The sequence below is a fragment of the Ictidomys tridecemlineatus genome, chromosome 15, assembly GCF_052094955.1.
Source record: "Ictidomys tridecemlineatus isolate mIctTri1 chromosome 15, mIctTri1.hap1, whole genome shotgun sequence".
In the NCBI taxonomy this organism is placed as follows: Eukaryota; Metazoa; Chordata; class Mammalia; order Rodentia; family Sciuridae; genus Ictidomys; species Ictidomys tridecemlineatus.
Window position 1 is genome coordinate 7220011 of NC_135491.1, and position 18984 is coordinate 7238994.

Here is an 18984-nt window from a genome sequence, read left to right on the forward strand (position 1 = left end):
GGCATAGTGAGAACCTCTGTTGATGTTGTGGGCGTGTCTTCAGAGTTCTCCTACTTGTGAGTGGGAGAAATACAGGAATCCATTATTGGAGTCTGTTTCCTTGTCAAGGGATGGGAATAATCAAGAGGATGCACTGCAGAAAGGGGTCATCTTGGAAATGCACCTTCACCAGTCTGGGCAATGGAAGACCCGTTGTTTAAGGGTTGTTACCTTTGTTTAAGGCTTCTGTCCTTCACAACAGGGAACCCTCTCTTCTAGAGTCCACTCTCCTGGTCTTTCTAGAAGAGGTGTTACTTCTGCCCTGGGTGTTCAGAACACTGAAGGAACTCATGGTTCATCTAGAGCAAGCACTCATTAACTTTCCTTCAGAGTTTCTGGAGAAATTCTTGTTGGGGGTTTGCTCTAGGGAGGTCCATGTTTAATGTTTTTGAAGAACCCTGCAGGGACTGGAAGGTAGGATCCAGAATTCTGCATAGTTATGGCAAAGAATATGATGAACAAACTACCAGAAGCTCAACACTCCTCCACTGCCAGAAAGATCAGGATTTTGGAGACTGCCTCTAGCGGGCCAGTGACTCCTTTGAGTGTGTACTGGGGACTGAACACAGTACCCAGGGGGAGCTCATTCAGTGTGAATCAGCCTCTTCCTCTGCTCCCAGTTGTGAGCAGGACTAAAACTCTCCAACCCCTTATGCCTAGAGGAAAGTTTTGAAATATTTTTTTATTTTCATTCATTCTTTCTTTTCCTTCCTCTTAGAGAAGACAGTCTAAAACATGGGAGAGGTGAGAGGAATAGCCATTGGGGAAGTGTGGCAACTTCTGCAGCAGAACTTTCTAGCAATCCAGGGAGACTTCTAATTTGGAAGGTCAAAATTTCCAAACACAAGACCTGGATCTATTATCTCTGGGATTAGGTCAAGCAAGTGTCTTCTTCTTTAGCTGGGTTCTGAGTATCTGGGGTTTGATATCTGGAATCCAACAAGTCTGCAGAAAGCCAGGAGATACTGTGTTCCTTATTAACCATTGTCTGTCCCTGAAAATCACAGAAGCACTAAATCTGTCTTTGTGTAGGCCTGGGATGAAAGGATTTAGAGATACCAAGACCCAAGCAGGAGCACAGGGTCTGGCCAGAGAGTATAAAACTCGACTCATTTCCAGAGAGCTTTTGCTGCTTTGGGGGTGATAAAAAAGCTTCCTCAAACACAGACCAATCTAATCATTCCCCTCCAAGAATCCACGCCTCTGGTCTAATTACAGTTTCAGGGTACCATTCCCAGCGAAGGTAAGACAGGGAGGAGAGTGGGAGGTATAAAATTCTACATTCCCAATGCTTGTATCTACAGCTTTCCTGGCGGTGTGTGTGCATAAAACAATGGAGGGAGATGGGATCTTGGAGTTTGTCATTACTCGTTATATTTTAGGTTATGCTTCCTACTTACACCTGGCAGCCCTTTCGCTGCTGAAACCCTGTGAGTTTCCCTGGAGCAGGAAGGACAGCAAGGAGAGCGCTTTGGGGATTCCAAGGGTGGGAGCGCTCCACACCTTTCTCTAGCACCCCCATTAATGGCCTCAAGAACTCCCGTCCCACTGAGAGCTGGGCGTTCCTTCCTTAACCTGGGAGGAGACTGTGGAATTGAAATGAGAAAAGAGAATCATTACTGAACTTCAATCGCCATAAAGCTTGGGGCGCCAGTCACAGTAGAGAAAAAGACCCCAGCGCCTCTGGCAGTGCTAGTCTTAGGCTATAAATGGCCCCTTCCTTATCTTTGAGGCTGGCAGAGGCACCAAGCCAGAATCCAGGTCCCCAGGGCCCAGGAAGGGAGGACGCTGAGGGCCAGAAGCCTGGTCCTGGGCTCTGAAAGCCAGATGGCGAGGATGGACTTGGCTAGGGTGGATGCTGGAATGAAGGTGTCTGTAAAGGTCACCGTCCCTGTGACGTCATGGAGAGGTAGGCGGGTCTCCCATGTGGAGGCCAATCAGAAGCAGAGTTGAGATTCTGGGCGTGGCTAAAGAAAGCCCTAGGAAGTACTTTTTCGGATTTGGCCCTCCAAAGGAGACGTGACTGGAGTTCCTGGTGGAACCGGGACCTCCCGTGACACATATCCCCTTGGAAAAGCTGTCGACTTCACGCAGCCAAACTGTCCCTCACAAAACCTGAGTTACAGTCGTGGGAAATATTAAGGCAGAAGGACGCGGCACCGGTTCCTCACAGTCTGAATGGGATCCTGAGCGAATCCTGGGTTTGAGGGCACAGGTCAAGGATCAAGGTCGGAGAGGGGCCAGTGAGTTAGGGTGCCTCGCGTTTAGGGCGCTTTGGGGCTCCGTTTCCTGAGAAGGTGCACCCTGAAAATAAGAGGTCATAGCCTTGGGCAAGGGTGGACAGCAGGGACAGGAGGGTGGCTGGGAGTCTTGCATACATTCGTGGGGTCCCCAGGGTAAGGGATCTGGAGTGGACTTTGGTCTTGAGGGAGTTTTGAGAACCTGCGGGAGAGTCTGATATATTGAAGCTGGACATGGACTTTTCAGCTTGAAGTGCAACAGGGTTTGGGGGCTTGGGTGTGAAGGAGTGTTGATTGGCTTGAGGTTGGGAGTTCAGGACCACATTAATTGTGGGGGAGCTGTGGATCCCATGGATTGGCAGCTTGGAGAGTCTGCATGGTTAGGGCGGACTTCGGTCCTTATGTGGGGAATGTTTTAAATGTCTGCTGATCTCACTGGGCCTGGTGGTATACCTCCGTAATCTGAAGGACCTCGGAGGATGAGGCCGGCGGATTGCTAGTTTAAAGCCAGCCTCAACAATTTAGTGAGGGCTTAAGAAACATAGCAAAACCCTGTCTCCAAAGTAAAAAAAAAATAAAAAGGGCTTGGGTGTGGCTCAGTGGTTAAGTGTCCCTGGGTTCAAAAAAAAAAAAAATTGGTGATCTCTGAGGATGAATGAAGACCCTCAATTTGGGGTCCTCTGGATGGGGCATAAGTCACACAATTCTGAAGCATCTGATGAAGCATACAAGTCTTCATCCTATGGTGATTTCCTGAAGACCTGTTCCCATGGGGGAGATTGCACATGTGGGGTTCATGGGACCTTAAGATGGGCTTTGGCTTCTCTCTGTTTAGAGTCATCTACTCTGTCGGGCGTGAGAGGACCCTCCTGGTGTTTTCTCTACCGAGTGCTCAGGCCTCAATGGGGCCGTGTTTTGTGCTCCTGTTGGCTGCACTGGCCTGCTGCCTGATTCCAGCAAGCTGTTGTGTCACATGTGAGCCGTCAGTCATGGAAGCAGTAAAGTCCTTGGAGAAGGATTACTTGCCTGGACACCTGGAAGCCAAAGACCATGAAAAAGTGATGGATATGGTATACAATACTTTGAAAGATTTTCAGGACCGGCCGTTCATCGAGGGTTCCTATGCAGGAATCATAGGTGAGGGGCAGGGCAGAGAGGGCCCATTCATCTTTGGTGCTTCTAAGAGGGATTGGGTCCAGGATTTCCAGGGCCAGCGATGAAAGGGGATGGGCCAGGTTCCCCTGATCTTGAGAATGGAGAAGGCAAGTTGCAGGTTCCAGGCCCTCCCAGAGCTAGCAAACACTGTTTTCTCGCTTCCTTTCTAGCAATTGTCTGTAAGAAAACAGTTCCCAGAGGGAAACAGAATAGTGAGTTCTACAATTAGGTCTATCCTTGCACTGTGTTCCCATGGGCATGGTAGATATTATGAGGTAGTAGCCTTAGAGTGGAGTAAAGGTGGAATCTGGGGTTCTGTATCAACCCACAGATAAGAACTCATTGGAAGAGGTATCCCGGACTTTGCTGAAGGAGCTGAAACGCATCACAGACAGTAATGTAAAAGGTTAATGACTGAAGGGCTGGGAGGGGGGTCCTGGAATTCGCAGGAGAGCCATTGCTACTGATGTCCACCCTGGGGATGTGATGCGTGGCTCTGGGGCTAACTGCCTAGTTCAAATTCTGGCTCTGCCACTTCCCATCCTTGTGGCCCTGAGCGAGAAACTGGGCAGTTTCCTCAGCTCTACACTGGACAGCATCACAGTGCCCACCTCCCTCAGCTCCTGGGAGGATTAGGTGGGTTGATACCTGTGCGTCGCTTAGCCCAGTGACTGGCACTGTGTGAAGTACTTGATTTCTGTGCCCCTTCCTGAGAAGGCAGAAGATGGAATGTCAGCCCCTCCAGGTGGCACATTCCCTGTAGCCCCTGGTGCTCAGGAGGGCTGAGGCAGGAGGATCAGAGGGATCAGGAGTCCAGAGCAGCCTGAGCAACAGCTAGAGGCTGTTTCAATTGGGGAAAAAAAAAAAAAAGAATGCCTGCCTCCAAAGACTGAAGACCCTATTCAGAACCCACACACACGTGGGGGAGGAGAGAACTAAGCACCACTCTGCTCTCTCCCAGGAGAGGACTTTATCAGAGAGCTCAACCACACACTGATCAAGGAAAAGGATGATTTTAACCTGCAAGCTCTTCATTTCCAGAAGGAGGGTGAGGAAAGATGGGAACCCTGGACCCGTCCAACTCCATCCCCTTTCTGCCACCTGAGTCCCTTTCTCCAGCCCCCTGCATTTCCACATCCAGGCCCTTGGCTTCCTCAGTCCCCTCCTCCTGCTGACCCCTCAGGGGTCTCCTCCCTCAGGCCCTTCCCCATACCTCTACTCCTCCCCAGCCCCTCTCCCACCCTTCTTCATTTAAAAGTCTGATTCTTTTCTCTTTCTTTTCTCCCTTCTGAGGCAGCTTTATGTCCCAACAAATGTGGTGAGTGCAGACAGCAGAAGCTATTCTTCTACCCTCATCGTGGCCCATGATACCCACCCCTCCCCTTCCCCCCTTCTGGATGCACATTTGCAGCATCTGAGAGGTTCCTGGGTCTCCAACCACCTTTTTCTGGCTTGGATTTGCAGGTAGCAGATGTATCCTATGCGGACTCTTATTTATTTATTTATTTATTTTAGTTATAGATGGACACAATACCTTGATTTTATTTATTTATTTTGTATGTGGTGCCAGGGATCGAACCCAGTGCCTCACGTGTGCTAGTCAAGTGCTCTACCACTGACCCACAACCCTGGCCCCTATTTGGACTCTTTACTGACCTTGGAGGGATGACCTCCTAGGGATTTGGCCCAGCAGGCCCCCAGCCCTTTAGCCCTTCCCCTTGACCTTTTTCAAACCCACCTCTTAGTGGGTGAATACAGCCTTGACCTTGCCCCTCCAGGCATCATGTTTCAGACTCTGATATGGTGCCAGCACTGTGAGCAAAAGGTTCACACTTGCCGGAAGCCCATAAACTGTGGGGGTGAGTATGGGACCAGGCTGGAGGGGTAGGTGGGAGAAGGATGGAACCACAGGAGGGACAGTCCAGAGAACTCAGAATGCAGACAGGAGGCAGGGAAGGGCTTGGCCCAAATAGAGCTGAGACTGTTTGGGGAGGGCAGTGACCCCAGAAGAACCATCTCACAGTCATGCTCCATCCTCAGATCACCATGTGGAGATCCATCAATCGGAAGAACTGAACTTGGACTGTCTGCTCACTTGGCACCATATTTCTGAAGGCCTCACAGACTACAAATTTTACAGGGTGGGGCCCTCCAACTCCTGTAACCCTTAAACCCCAAGTCACTCAAGCTGGTATGAGCCCCTGGCCTACACCCAACCCCATGGCCTAGTAGGTGAGGTCACTCCTGACTCCCAGGCACCCCAAGTCCTGCTTGATGATCCCCTGGATTCCTGTCTTCCTGAGGCCCTGGGAGCTTCTCAGCCCTGTATTTCCCCAATTCCTGAAATCCCCATGCCTCTGTGATACTCTTGAGCTTGTATCTAGGTTTGGGAGAACAATTCTGAGACCTTGCTGTACAAGGGGAAGGAATCAACTCTGAAGAAGCCAAGTGTGACTGAAGCGGATGAAGGCAAATATCGCTGTGAGCTGGACACAGTGATGTCAGGCCCATCTACTATCATTTCATATCATGTCACAGGTCAGTACCGGGGTGATAGAGAACAGGGACCCTGGGTATTGTAAGAAGGAGGTACAGGAAGTATTCTCAGCTTTGGAAGCTTAACTTCAGATGGGGTTCTGCCTTCAGCCTTGGAGGACTTGCTTCTGTTGTGGCCTCTCGTGGCAGGGATAGTGCTGCCTAGGAGGTTTCTACTGGAGGGCCTGGGTCTTGGGGCTGGCGCGCCTTCAGTCCTTCTCTGACTGCTGTTGGCCCTCCTATTATCAGTGCTGCCCCCTAAAATCCGCCATGAGAAACATAAAGAAAAGCTTGAAGACACTGAGGGGAGCCCGTTTGATGTGAACTCAGAAAGCCCCACAGAAAGTACAGCAACGTCAGCCCACCTGGAGCCCATCACGTCCCTCCAGCGGTCGCAGGCCCAGAGTATGCTGCAAGGCCGCCTCTTTGGGCTGCTGATCTGCTTCTTAATACTTCTGGTAGCAGCCCTTCTTCTCAGGTGAGTCTAGGGAGGAAGGCGGGACCTGGAGGGAGAGGCGGGGCTTCCTACTGCCCAATGCTGGAGCAGTTGGCAGAGCCACTGAGGTTTCCAGAGCACTGGTGGGAGTTACAGCGTGGGGGGCTTACCTAGGAGGGCCAGGCGTTGATAGTTGTTTGAATAGGTCAGCTCTGTGGGGCTGGGAGTTGGGGAGCGGGTCCCAACTGCTTCCTCCCTAACATGACTCCCTGATTTGCACCTCTCAACCTCCTTCAATCTCCCCTAGGCTAATTTACTGGCGAAGATCCAGACAGAAACAGTGCTCACAACGCAGCCTTGCAAATACAGCTTCTAAGACGTCATCTGTTAAGACAACAAAGTCAGCGACCTCGAAGGGAGTTGAAAATACATCATCTAAGACATCAAGGACAACGACCTCAAAGTGAAAAAATAATTAAATACGTGTCTTGTTGTCTAAGTATTTGACTCACTCCTCTGGACTAATTAATACCTTATGTTCCCCCAGAGGACAGATCAGGAGATGGGCTCCGGCCTCAGGGAGGAGGGTGAGGAACGTGGCACCACTGAGGTCTGGTGGAGGGGACAGCAGACTGTGATATAATTCCAGAACCAAGAAACAGGCCAGGGCCAGGCCTACCTAGATCTCCTGCCCCAGGCCTGGTCTTCTCAGGACACCTCCTCCCACCTCTTCCTTGGGTTTCCTCTTGCCTTTTAATGTCTGCCGCACAGTGCTGGGGCTGGGTCACAAGCACAGGCTTTTCTAAAGGGATCAGGAACTAACCCAGGACATCAGAGCCAGGCCCTCTGGGTGCTGCCCGACCTGCAACAGGTAAGAGCCAGGTAAGACTCCTGGGTCCCACTGCAGCCATCAGTCCTCCTGGGCCTGTAGTCCAGGGCCCATCCTTCTCCCCAGATGCCCCTCCATCTCCCAGAGGTCCCTCTGCCTCATTCCTCTAACCCCAGCCCATTTGGGATGTATATCCACCTTCCCTTAGGGCCAGGCTATCTGGTGTATTGAGGGAGGGTGGAAGCACCCCACCCCCTTTGGAAAGCTCCCTCTCCTGTGTGCCTGTGGATCCATCCTCCCCACCAAGCCCCGGGCCACAGGCCCATCCTGCCTCTGTCATGTGAGTAGCCACAAAGTGGTCCACCTGGCCCACCTGCCTTCCATCTGTCCCTGGTTTGGGCTCAGCCCCATGCATTGCTTCTTGTCAGGGACCCTGTGAGACCTGTCTCCTGTTCCAGTCCTGAATGGGCCATGGAGCCTGGGTGATGAGAGCAGGAAGTCAGATACTGGTTTACCTGGGCCCATGGGGGGAGAGGTGGGCTTAGGCACTGGGGTGGGCCACACAGGCGCGCTTTGATTCTGCTTCCTTCCTCCCCTCCCTTCTCACCTCTTGGTAATGGCTTCTGGGGACTGGCCTTTATTTATTTAAATTCTCTTTCCTGCTACGTCTACCCAAAACCCATCCCTGGGTCTCTGTTTTTCCTTACTGTCTCTGGTCCCTTCTCACTCCTGTCCCTCTTTCTCTTGGGGTATTGGTGTCCTTCCCCCTTCCTGGGACCCCATCTCCGTGTCTGCTTGTCTTTCTGGATGACCTTCTGCGATTCTGTTCGCAGAGGTGGATCCCCGGTCTTCATCTTCAGACCTGAGGAAACCCTGCAGCTAGCCACTGACTCACCCACGCTGCAATTGGAACCTTGGCGAGTGGGCACCTTAAAGCAGGTTGGGGGGGAGCCAATGGGGGAGTAACCTGGGAGAAGGCGGGGCTGCAGCATCTGAGCGCTGGGCGGGACCTGCTGGTTTCCCAGCGCCTACTAAGTGGAGCTTGGATTCGCGTGGGGCGTGGCCCGGCTGGTGGCAGTGGTTGGAGGTGTCCCAGAGTGTCTCTGGATGGAGTCAGGGCCCTTAGGAGGCATTCCAGGCTGCCTTGCAGGAGGCTGAATGTGTAGGTGGCCAAAGCAGTGGTAGCTCCCCAGCGGGGTGTCGGTGGGTTCTGGCAGCTCAGCAGCCTGTGGGAAGCGCCAGAGCCTAGCGAATTCCCAGGGATTCGGCCAGTGTTAGGGGGAAATCCAAGTTGGAGAGAACTAGGAGAGGAGGAACAGGCCAGGACAATGTGCTGGAGGCTGTGCAGAGCCGTGGGTGGGCCTGCGGGGGCCAGGGCAGAGTCTGAGGAACTGAGTAGGCCTGAGCCTGAGGTGTTGGGCCTGGTGAGGTGTGGTGGCACTTGCTTGTGGGTCTGTGTGGCAGGAGGCAGCTCTGGGAACTAGGCTGAGGCGGTTCTTGAGGGTCAGGGCCTACGTGGGCAGAGCCTAGGAGGGAGAGGAACTTGTGTTCTGGTGGCACGCCTTGGATTAGGTGGCCTTAGGCTGGGTTGGCTACCAACTGTGGGCACAGGGTAAAGCAAAGGGCTAGAGGAAGAAGTGTTCGTAGAGGCCAAGGAAGTTTTGTTACGTGGGACCTGAAGCAGGAGGCAGGGGTTGCACATGCCATAGGGAGACTGGAGACGCGCAGCCCTGTGCACTGAGGGACAGGGCATTCAGCCTGTGATGGATGATCTCAGTTCTCTCTCTCTCCCTGGTCTTTCTACTCTCAGGCATTTTAATTCTCTCTGTAGGCACGGCGCCACCTCATGGCGACCACAGAAGAATCGTTCCTGGTCCTGGGTTCTGATCAGGGCCCCCAGCCGGGTCTAGGTGCAAGGAACTTGGACTTACCCTGCAGCATGTCAGAGCTGAGCCTGCAGGGTCGGAGGAGGCGGCAGCAGGAACGCAGGCAGCAGGCACTTAGCATGGCCCCAGGGGCAGCTGATACCCAAATAGTACCTGCAGACCCCGGGGATTTTGGTCAGTTGACTCAGTGCCTCATCCAGGCCCCCAGCAATTGCTCCTACTTTCTATTGATCCAGAGCTATTGGGATGCCCAGGTGAGCATCGCCTCCCCAACTACCCAGAGCCCTATGTCTCCCCTGTCACTGGAGAGTGATAAACCTGTAGTTCTCAGAATTCCTCTGGTTGTGGTAGCCTCAGGTCCTCTGGTAGGCAAGAGCACAGCAGGTTGCAGAGTGTGAGTGTGGAGGAGGCAGAGGGGAGATGGCTGACAAGATTACACTGGAGCACAAACAGGGCATGGTCCTGTCACTGAAAGTGGAGGGCAAGCTGTGTCTTTTCAAAGGAGAGTCCACTGCAGGAAGGAGACCCCGTGCAGACATCATTTCTTGAGGGAGGGTGACAGGAGAGTGCATGTCCTGGGGCAGGGACGTCCTTGACTGGTGTCCAGGGTCTTGATCTAGAAAAGCCTGTATTTCTTTGGTGGGGGCAGGGACGTCCTTGACTGGTGTCCAGGGTCTTGATCTAGAAAAGCCTGTATTTCTTTGGTGGGGGAGTGGATGAACCCATTTGTAAAAGGTGATGGTTTTCACTGGGACGTTTGTCCACTGTGGATGCAGGCAGGGGGTGCTGGCACTTGTGTGCATTTACACATTTGGGTGACAGTGGGGAACCTGAGTGTATTTTCATCTGTGCATTGAACATATCAGTGGGACTAGTACACATTCATTCATGCACACAGTCTTAGGTTTATTTTAGAAAAGTGACACACTGCTTCCATTTTTACAGAATGGAGACAAGAGCACCTTTTTAAGAAGGGTTCTTTAGAATGCATCTGTTTGGGGAGTGGATGAAGTAGGAAGCTGTCTCCTTGAGGCAGGTGTTTGAAAGCATGATTTCTAGAAGAGCCACTGTATGGAAATCTCTAGGAGGTGTCCCCTGTAGGCAGGGGCATAGTGAGAACCTCTGTTGATGTTGTGGGTGTGTCTTTGGAGTCCTCCTACACGTGAGTGGGGGCAAATAGAGGAATCCACTGTTGGAGCAGGTTTCCTTGTCAAGGGATGGGAATAATGGAGAGAAGGCACTGTAGAAAGGGGTCACCTAGGAAATGCACCTTCACGGGAATAGGCAATGGAAGACCCTTTGTTTGGGTTGTTACCTTTGTTTAAGTCTTTTGAATGGCTGCCCCTCAGGAGAGGGAACCCTCCCTCTAGAGTCCACTCTGATGGTCTTTTCTCAAAGAGATGTTACTTCTGCCCTAGTGTTCAGAATATTGAAGGAACCCTTGGTTTATCTGGAGCAAGCACTCATTAACTCTCTTCACAGTGACTTTTAAAACATCTGTTTCCTTTGGGATATTGAGAGAGGGGAAATATCTTAGTGAATTGGGAAATATCTGTAAGGCTCCGTCTTAAGGGTAGAATAATGAGTAAGGGGGGCCAGCATTGTGGGAATGGAGGAATGTTTCCTTGGAGAGCTTCATTCTTTGAGGATGATGGTAGGGGAGAGTCCATTTTAGTGGGGTGGTGGGTTGAACTTGGCAGCTCCAATTTCCTATGCTGGATGTTATGGGAGAAGCTACTCTGTGGCTCTCTGGTTTCCCTGGCTGTTGGATTTTCTTCCAGCATCTGCAGGAAGTTCCGCCTCATGACAAGCTCCAGGAGGAGGCCCAGCATTTATTGGGTCAGCTCTGCCTAAGGCTCACTGGAACCCGACCTCACACATTTGTGGTTGTCGTTGTCTACCATGAAGACATCTGCAGGTGCTGGCCCAGTGCTAGAAGGGTGTGGTAAGTGACAGCGCTTATATTCAGCAGGCTATGGACTGGTTCTGGGCCTGGCATGAAGCCCCCATTTTTGTGTTCACCATCCATGGCATGAAGGTGCTGGGGAAGTATTCACCCTCCCATGGTGATGTGGCTCACGAGGGATAGCCTTGGTCCTTGCCATTCAGTGCAACCACACTGTCAGGACTGTTGGCACCTTTGGCTTCTGGGCTGCCTACCTGGCTGGTGGAGACACTGTCTACCTTGCCAACTTCACCCTGCCAGACTCAGAGTTCCTGAAGGTCTTCAAGCCTGAGGCTGCCTTCCTGCCTGAGTGGGTGGGCATTAATGCAGACTTGTCTCCAGTGCAGACAGGGGCTGGGCCTTGGAAGCCAGGGAGACTTTTGGGACTGGTCTCATCAGGCTAGAGTCAGACAGACTTGTCTCCAGAGGCCTGGCAGCTTCTGGAGAAGTCAGGGGTAGTCCAGAGCAGGTGGTGCCCATGGCCAGAGAGATTCTAGTTGGCCAGAGGTGGAAAGAAGTAGGGGCTTCCTGGAGCTGCCTGAACACCTACAACCAGCAGAACATCTTTTCTGATGGCTGGCAGTGCCCAGTGAAGCTCGTGGTGGCTCCAGAAGCCATGGTGCCCACCTGATCATCATTTCCATAGTATTTCTGCATGGCTGACCCTGAGAACAGGGAACCCTTCCTTCTAGAGTCCACTCAGCTGGTCTTTTCTAGCAGAGGTGTTACTTCTGCCCTGGTGTTCAGAAGACTGAAGGACCTCGTGGTTGATCTAGAGCAGGCCCTCTTTAGCTCTCCTTCAGGGTTCCTGGACTAATTCCCACTGGGGTTTGTTCTATGGAGAACCAGCTCTACTATTCTTGAATATCCCTGCAGAGACTGGGGAATAAAGATCCAGAATTCTACGTAGTTCTGCAAAGAATGTGATGAAGGGACTACTGCCATACTTAACACTCCCAGCACTGCCAGAATGACCGAGATTTGGGAAACGACCTCTAGTGAACCATCGTCTGTTTTGAGTATGTACTGGGGATTGAATCCTGTTGAACCCTGGGTGATGCTAGGTGTCATTGAGTAACCTCCTCTGCTCAGGTGCTATGGAAATGCTGGAGCAGTTGTCACCACAGCCATGTCTGTTATTTCCTGAGGAAAGTCAAAATTCTTTTACTTTTTTTCCTCCCTCAAACAAACATTATAAAACATGGGACTTGGGAGAGGAATACCTATTAGGGAAGTATAACAAATTCTGCAGCAGAATCTTCTGGTGAGTCAGGGTGACTTCTAATTTGTAAGCTCAAAAATTCCCAACACAGGATGTGCATCTGTTATCTCTGGGATTAGGATCAAGGAAGTGTCCTGTTTTCTAGCTGGGATGCTGAGAATCTGGGTTTTAATGTCTGGCATCCAGTAAGTCTGCAGAGGGTGTTTGTTCCTTGTCAACCTCTGTGGGTCCCTGAACTCACAGGACTAAATTTGGTAGGTCTGGGATGAAAGGATCTGAAGATACCAAGACCTCTGAACCCATGTCAGAGCCCAGCAGGAGCACAAGTTCTGGCCAGAGAGCTCGAGTCTCTTAGGTTCATTTCAGGAGCCCTTGTTGGTTTTTTGTGCCTTGAAAAGGGTTCAACAGACACAGCCAAATCTAATCATTCCCCCTCCAGGAATCTAGGCCTCTGGTCTTCTCAGGATTTCAGGGTACCAACCCAAGCAGCTACCAAGGGGAGGAGCGTGGGAGGTAGGAATTAAAATTCTACATTCCCAACCCTGGTCTCTGCAGCTGTGTCCTCCCTCCCTCCCTCTCTCTCTCTCTCTCTCTCTCTCTCTCTCTCTCTCTCTCTCTCTCCTCTCTCTCCCTCCCCCCTCCCTCCCTCCCTCCCTCCCTCTGGGTAAGATAAAACACTGAAGGGAAGATGGGAGCTCCCAGATTGTCTTTATTCATATTTTAGGTTATGCTTCCTACTCAGATCTGCCAGCCCTTTCGCTGCTGAAACCCTGTGAGTTTCCCTGGAGCAGGAAGGACAGCAAGGAGAGCGCTTTGGGGATTCCAAGGGTGGGAGCGCTCCATACCTTTCTCTAGCACCCCCATTAATGGCCTCAAGAACTCCCGTCCCACTGAGAGCTGGGCGTTCCTTCCTTAACCTGGGAGGAGACTGGGGAATTGAAATGAGGAAAGAGAATCATTACTGAACTTCAATCGCCATAAAGCTTGGGGCGCCAGTCACAGTAGAGAAAAAGACCCCAGCGCCTCTGGCAGTGCTAGTCTTAGGCTATAAATGGCCCCTTCCTTATCTTTGAGGCTGGCAGAGGCACCAAGCCAGACTCCAGGTCCCCAGGGCCCAGGAAGGGAGGACGCTGAGGGCCAGAAGCCCGGTCCTGGGCTCTGAAAGCCAGATGGTGAGGATGGACTTGGCTAGGGTGGATGCTGGAATGAAGGTGTCTGTAAAGGTCACCGTCCCTGTGACGTCATGGAGAGGTAGGCGGGTCTCCCTTTGTTGTGGTCCAATCAGAAGCAGAGTTGAGATTCTGGGCGTGGCCAAAGAAAGCCCTAGGAAGTACTTTCTCAGAATTGGGATCTCCAATGGGGACTTGACGGGAGTTCCTGGTGGAACCGGGACCTCCCGTGACACAAACCCTTTGGAAAAGCTGTCGACTTCACGCAGCCAAACTGTCCCTCACAAAACCTGAGTTACAGTCGTGGGAAATATTAAGGCAGAAGGACGCGGCACCGGTTCCTCACAGTCTGAATGGGATCCTGAGCGAATCCTGGGTTTGAGGGCACAGGTCAAGGATCAAGGTCGGAGAGGGGCCAGTGAGTTAGGGTGCCTCGCGTTTAGGGCGCTTTGGGGCTCCGTTTCCTGAGAAGGTGCACCCTGAAAATAAGAGGTCGTATCCTTGGGCAAGGGTGGACAGGAGGGACAGGAGGGTGGCTGGGAGTCTTGCATACATTCGTGGGGTCCCCAGGGTAAGGGATCTGGAGTGGACTTTGGTCTTGAGGGAGTTTTGAGAACATGAGGGAAAGTTCATTTGAGCTGGACAAGGACTTTTCAGCCTGAGGTGCAACAGGGTTTGGGGCTTTGTGTATGTGAGGGTTGGTACAGTCAAGGTTTGGAGTTGAGGATCACGTTAATTCGGGTGGGGGCGGGAGCTGTGGATCCCATGGATTGGGAGCTTGGAGAGTCTGCACGGGTTGGGGATCTTGGGTCCTGATGTGGGGAATGGTTGAGAGTGTTCTGATGTCTCAGGATGCAATGAAGACCCTCAATTTGGGGCTTTGTGGATTGGGGATTAATTTCACACTCGAGTTATTTGATGAAGGACACATGTCTTCTTGGTTTGGAGATTTCCTGAACATCCTCCTTCCCATGGGGGAGACTGAGGATGTGAGGTCCTGGGGGGCATCTCTAAGACAGGCTTTGATTTCTCTCCATTTAGCACCACCTGCTCTTGACCTGGGTGAGAGGACCCTCCTGGTGTTTCCTCTACTGAGTGCTCTGGCTCAATGGGGCTGTGTTTTGCCCTCCCATTGGCTGCACTGGCCAGCTGCCTGCTTCCTGCAGACTGTTGTATCACATGTGACCCGACAGTCATAGCAGCAGTAAAGTCCTTAGAGACAGACTACCTGCCTGGACACTTGGATGACAAAGGTCACAAAAAAGTGATGGATATTGTACACAAAACTCTGAACGAATTCAAGGAACTGCCAATTAAAGAGGGTTCCTATATGGGAGCCGTAGGTGAGCGCAGGGCATGTTTGGTGCTTCCCATAAGAGGGTTTTGGTCAGGATTTCTAGGGCCAGAGATGAAAGGGGCTGGGCCAGGTTCTCCTGATCTACAGAAGTCTGTGATACAGGTTCCAGGCCCTCCCAGAGCTAGCAAACACTGTTTTTCTACTTCCTATCTAGCAATTATCTGTGAGAAAACAATTCCCAGAGGGAAACAGAATAGTGAGTTCCTTAGTTAGGTCTATCCTTGCAGTGTGTTCCCATGGGCATGGTAGAAATTACAGGAGGCAGTAAAGTTGGGACATGGTGTTCTTGTCTGCCCATAGATGAAAAAACAATAAAACAAGCAGCCTCGAATTTCTTGAGGGAGCTGAAAGTCATCACAGACAGTGAAGTAGAAGGTTAGTGTACCCAAGGGCTGGGGGGTCCTGAATCTCGGGGCAGCCATTACTGTCAATGATGACTCTTGGCTGGTATGATGCAGGACGCTGGAGCCAGATTTCCTAGGTTCCAGTTCTGGCACTGCTACTTTCTATCCATGTGGCCTAAAACAAGAAACTGGGCAGTTTCCTCAGCTCTACACTGGACAGCATCACAGTGCCCTCCTCCCTCAGCTCCTGGGAGGATTAGATGGATTGATTCCTGTGCATTGCTTAGCCCAGTGACTGGCACTGTGTGAAGTACTTGATTTCTGTGCCCCTTCCTGAGAAGGCAGAAAGGGGAATGCCAGCCCCCTCAGGTAGTGCATGCCCCACAATCCATGGTGCTCAGGAGGGCTGAAACAGGAGGATCAGTTGGGATCAGAAGTCCAGACACACCGGCCTGAATGACAGCTAGAGGCTGTTTCAAAAAATAATAACAATAACAACGCCAACTCCATAGACAGAGGCCCCCATGAGGACCTGCACCACCAAGAGAGGAACAGCTGAGCCACGCCCCACTCTTTTCCAGGGGAGGAATTCGTGAGGCAGTTGTACTGGATGTTGGACAAGGAAAAGGGGGATTTTATGCACGAGTCTGCTCAGTTCCTGAAGGACGGTGAGGGAAGATGGGAACCCTGGGCCCAGCCTACCCTATCTCCCTTCCACCATTTGAATCCCTCTTTGTAGCCCCCTGCATCTCCACATCCAGGCCTTGGCTTCCTCAGTCCCCTCCTCTTGCCTGCCCTTCAGGGGGAACTTCCCTCAGGCCCTTTCCCTAGGAAAGCAAGAACCCACGCCTCAGCTCCTCCCCAGCCCCTCTCCCACCCTTCTTCATTTAAAAGTCTGATTCTCTTCTCCCTCTTTTTCTTTCCGATGCAGCTTTTTGTCCCAACAAATGTGGTGAGTGCAGACAGCAGAAGCTATTCTTCTACCCTCATCATGGCCCATGATACCCACCCCTCCCCCTCCCCCTTTTGGATGCCCATTCACAGCATCTGAGAGGTTCCTGGGTCTCCGGCCACCATTCTCTGGCTTGGATTTGCAGGTAGCAGGTGTATTCCGTTTGGACCCTTTACTAACCTTGGAGGGATGACCTCCTAGGGGATCTGGCCCAATAGCCCCCCAGCCCTTCAGTCCTTTGCCTTGCCCTCTCTTTCAGACCTACCTTAGTGGATGAATACAGCCTTGACCTTGCCCCTCCAGGCGTCATGTTGCAGACTCTGATATGGTGCCGGAACTGTGAGAAGGAGGTTCATACATGCCTGAAGTCCAAGACCTGCGGGGGTGAGTATGGGACCTGGCTGGAGGGGTAGGTGGGAGAGGGATGGAACCACAGGAGGGACAGTCCAGAGAGCTCAGAATGCAGACAGGAGGCAGGGAAGGGCTTGGCCCAAATAGAGCTGAGACTGTTTGGGGAGGGCAGTGACCCCAGAAGAACCATCTCACAGTCATGCCCCATCCTCAGAGCGCCATGTGGAGGTCCATGAGATGGAAGACATGATCTTGGACTGTCTGCTCACTTGGCACCATATTTCTGAAGGCCTCACAGACTACAAATTTTACAGGGTGGGGCCCTCCAACTCCTGTAACCCTTAAACCCCAAGTCACTCAAGCTGGTATGAGCCCCTGGCCTACACCCAACCCCATGGCCTAGTAGGTGAGGTCACTCCTGACTCCCAGGCACCCCAAGTCCTGCTTGATGATCCCCTGGATTCCTGTCTTCCTGAGCCCCCGGGAGCTTCTCAGCCCTGTATTTCCCCAATTCCTGAAATCCCCATGCCTCTGTGATACTCTTGAGCTTGTATCTAGGTTTGGGAGAACAATTCTGAGACCTTGCTGTACAAGGGGAAGGAATCAACCCTGACAAAGCCAAGGGTGACTGAAGCGGATGAAGGCAAATATCGCTGCCAGCTGGACACGGTGAAGTCGGGCCCGGCCACCATCATTTCATATCATGTCACAGGTCAGTACTGGGGATAGAAAACTGGGGCTCTGGGTATTATTAGAAGGAGGTATACTTAGCTTTGGAAGCTTAACTTCAGATGGGGTTCTGCCTCATCTCACGGCAGGGACAGGTTTCCCTGGGAAGTTTCTACTGGTTGGCCTGGGTACTGGGATGGGCTGGCCATTATCCCTGCCCTGACCATTGACTGTGTCCCTTCTCTGTCAGTGATACCCCCAAATGCCCGTGAAGAGAAACCAGGTTCACACATTGTAACGGAGGAGGAGGCGGGGAATATTCCGGTTATCCCGGACCAGCCGGAGACCATCATCACCACCACGACCACCCATTCCTCCGACACTGAGACTAGGCTGCAGAACATCCTCTTCTGGCTGCTGATCTCCTTCTCTATATTCCTGATAGTAGCACTTATCCTCAGGCGAGTCACTGCAGAGAATGGCAGGGCTTCCTACTGCCCAATGCTGGAGCAGTTGGCAGAGCCCCTGAGGTTTCCCGAGAGCTGGTGGGAGTTACAGCGTGGGGGGCTTACCTAGGAGGGCCAGGCTTTGAGAGTTGTTTGAATAGGTCAGCTCTGTGGGGCTGGGAGTTGGGGAGTGGGTCCCAACTGCTTTCTACTTAACATGGTTCCATGATTTGCAAATCTCAACCCATTCAATTTCCCTCAGGATAATTTACTGGCGACAATCAAAAGAGAAACCCAAGACCTCAGATGAGAGCCTTGAAAATACAGCTTCTTAGCCGTCAAAGACAATGGCCTCAAAAGAGAAAAATAATTAAATATATGTCTTGTTATCTAAGTATTTGACTCAATCCTCTTGACTGAATAATACCTTGGGTTCCCCCAGAGGACAGATCAGGAGATGGGCTCCTGCCTCAGGGAGGAGGGTGAGGAACATGGCACCACTGAGGTCTGGTGGAGGGGACAGCAGACTGTGATATAATTCCAGAACCAAGAAACAGGCCAGGGCCAGGCCTACCTAGATCTCCTGCCCCAGGCCTGGTCTTCTCAGGACACCCCCTCCCACCTCTTCCTTGGGTTTCCTCTTGCCTTTTAATGTCTGCCGCACAGTGCTGGGGGCTGGGTCAGAGGCACAGGCTTTTCTAAAGGGATCAGGAACTAACCCAGGACATCAGAGCCAGGCCCTCTGGGTGCTGCCCGACCTGCAACAGGTAAGAGCCAGGTAAGACTCCTGGGTCCCACTGCAGCCATCAGTCCTCCTGGGCCTGTAGTCCAGGGCCCATCCCTCTCCCCAGATGCCCCTCCATCTCCCAGATGTCCCTCTGCCTCATTCCCCTAACCCCAGCCCATTTGGGATGTATATCCACCTTCCCTTAGGGCCAGGCTATCTGGTGTATTGAGGGAGGGTGGAAGCACCCACCCCCTTTGGAAAGCTCCCTCTCCTGTGTGCCTGTGGATCCATCCTCCCCACCAATCCCTGGGCCACAGGCCCATCCTGCCTCTGTCATGTGAGTAGCCACAAAGTGGTCCACCTGCCCCTGGCCCACCTGCCTTCCATCTGTCCCTGGTTTGGGCTCAGCCCCACGCATTGCTTCTTGTCAGGGACCCTGAGAGACCTGTCTCCTGGTCCAGTCATAAATGGGCCATGGAGCCTGGGTGATGAGAGCAGGAAGTCAGATACTGGTTTACCTGGGCCCATGGGGGGAGAGGTGGGCTTAGGCACTGGGGTGGGCCACACAGAGGTGGGCTTAGGCACTGAGGCCACACAGAGCCGGCTGTGAGTGGCCTTCCTTCCTCCCCTCCTTGCTCACCTCTTGGGAGTGGGGGATTGGCCTTTGTTTATTTGAATCTCT

At 52.2% G+C, this 18984-nt stretch overlaps 2 protein-coding genes and 1 long non-coding RNA gene across 7 annotated transcripts; all 3 read left to right on the top strand.

Moving 5' to 3' along the window:
- The first annotated feature begins 2755 nt into the window (after window positions 1-2755).
- On the top strand, window positions 2756-4482 carry LOC144370725 (uncharacterized). Its single transcript, XR_013430642.1, has 3 exons — window positions 2756-3416; window positions 3766-3840; window positions 4396-4482. It is a non-coding gene; the product is annotated as an uncharacterized LOC144370725 (long non-coding RNA).
- Window positions 4483-5038: 556 nt separating this feature from the next.
- LOC101976942 (izumo sperm-egg fusion protein 1) lies at window positions 5039-11059 on the top strand. 2 transcript variants are annotated; one of them, XR_013430641.1, is made up of 9 exons: window positions 5039-5293; window positions 5475-5575; window positions 5819-5972; window positions 6219-6447; window positions 6713-7574; window positions 7663-7769; window positions 8068-8173; window positions 9066-9374; window positions 10902-11059. XR_013430641.1 is itself a non-coding variant. In XM_078031701.1 (5 exons), the coding sequence occupies exons 1-5, from the start codon at window positions 5218-5220 to the stop codon at window positions 6870-6872; spliced, it is 720 nt and encodes a 239-aa protein (XP_077887827.1). In that variant the 5' UTR covers window positions 5039-5217; the 3' UTR covers window positions 6873-7646. The 2 variants fall into 2 exon arrangements, 1 of the variants encoding a protein (XP_077887827.1); XM_078031701.1 differs by lacking the exons at window positions 7663-7769; window positions 8068-8173; window positions 9066-9374; window positions 10902-11059 and having other exon boundaries at window positions 6713-7646.
- Window positions 11060-11946: 887 nt separating this feature from the next.
- On the top strand, window positions 11947-17969 carry LOC101976381 (izumo sperm-egg fusion protein 1). 4 transcript variants are annotated; one of them, XM_078031700.1, is made up of 11 exons: window positions 11947-12084; window positions 12727-12800; window positions 13012-14799; window positions 15114-15188; window positions 15739-15825; window positions 16089-16109; window positions 16413-16493; window positions 16675-16775; window positions 17019-17172; window positions 17380-17590; window positions 17838-17969. In XM_078031700.1, the coding sequence occupies exons 3-11, from the start codon at window positions 14565-14567 to the stop codon at window positions 17908-17910; spliced, it is 1038 nt and encodes a 345-aa protein (XP_077887826.1). In that variant the 5' UTR covers window positions 11947-12084; window positions 12727-12800; window positions 13012-14564; the 3' UTR covers window positions 17911-17969. The 4 variants fall into 4 exon arrangements, with proteins under 4 accessions (XP_077887826.1, XP_077887824.1, XP_077887823.1 ...); XM_078031698.1 differs by having other exon boundaries at window positions 13012-13874; window positions 14498-14799; window positions 17380-17969; XM_078031697.1 differs by having other exon boundaries at window positions 17380-17969.
- The last annotated feature ends 1015 nt before the right edge of the window (window positions 17970-18984 follow it).

Coding starts and splice junctions, on each gene's coding strand:
- LOC101976942 (XM_078031701.1), top strand. CDS start 5,218: ATGTTTCAGACTCTGATATGGTGCCAGCACTGTGAGCAAAAGGTTCAC. Junction 5,294..5,474: donor GAAGCCCATAAACTGTGGGG/GTGAGTATGGGA, acceptor CTCCATCCTCAG/ATCACCATGTGGAGATCCAT. Junction 5,576..5,818: donor CAGACTACAAATTTTACAGG/GTGGGGCCCTCC, acceptor GCTTGTATCTAG/GTTTGGGAGAACAATTCTGA.
- LOC101976381 (XM_078031697.1), top strand. CDS start 14,565: ATGGGGCTGTGTTTTGCCCTCCCATTGGCTGCACTGGCCAGCTGCCTG. Junction 15,826..16,088: donor TGCTCAGTTCCTGAAGGACG/GTGAGGGAAGAT, acceptor TTTCCGATGCAG/CTTTTTGTCCCAACAAATGT. Junction 16,494..16,674: donor GAAGTCCAAGACCTGCGGGG/GTGAGTATGGGA, acceptor CCCCATCCTCAG/AGCGCCATGTGGAGGTCCAT.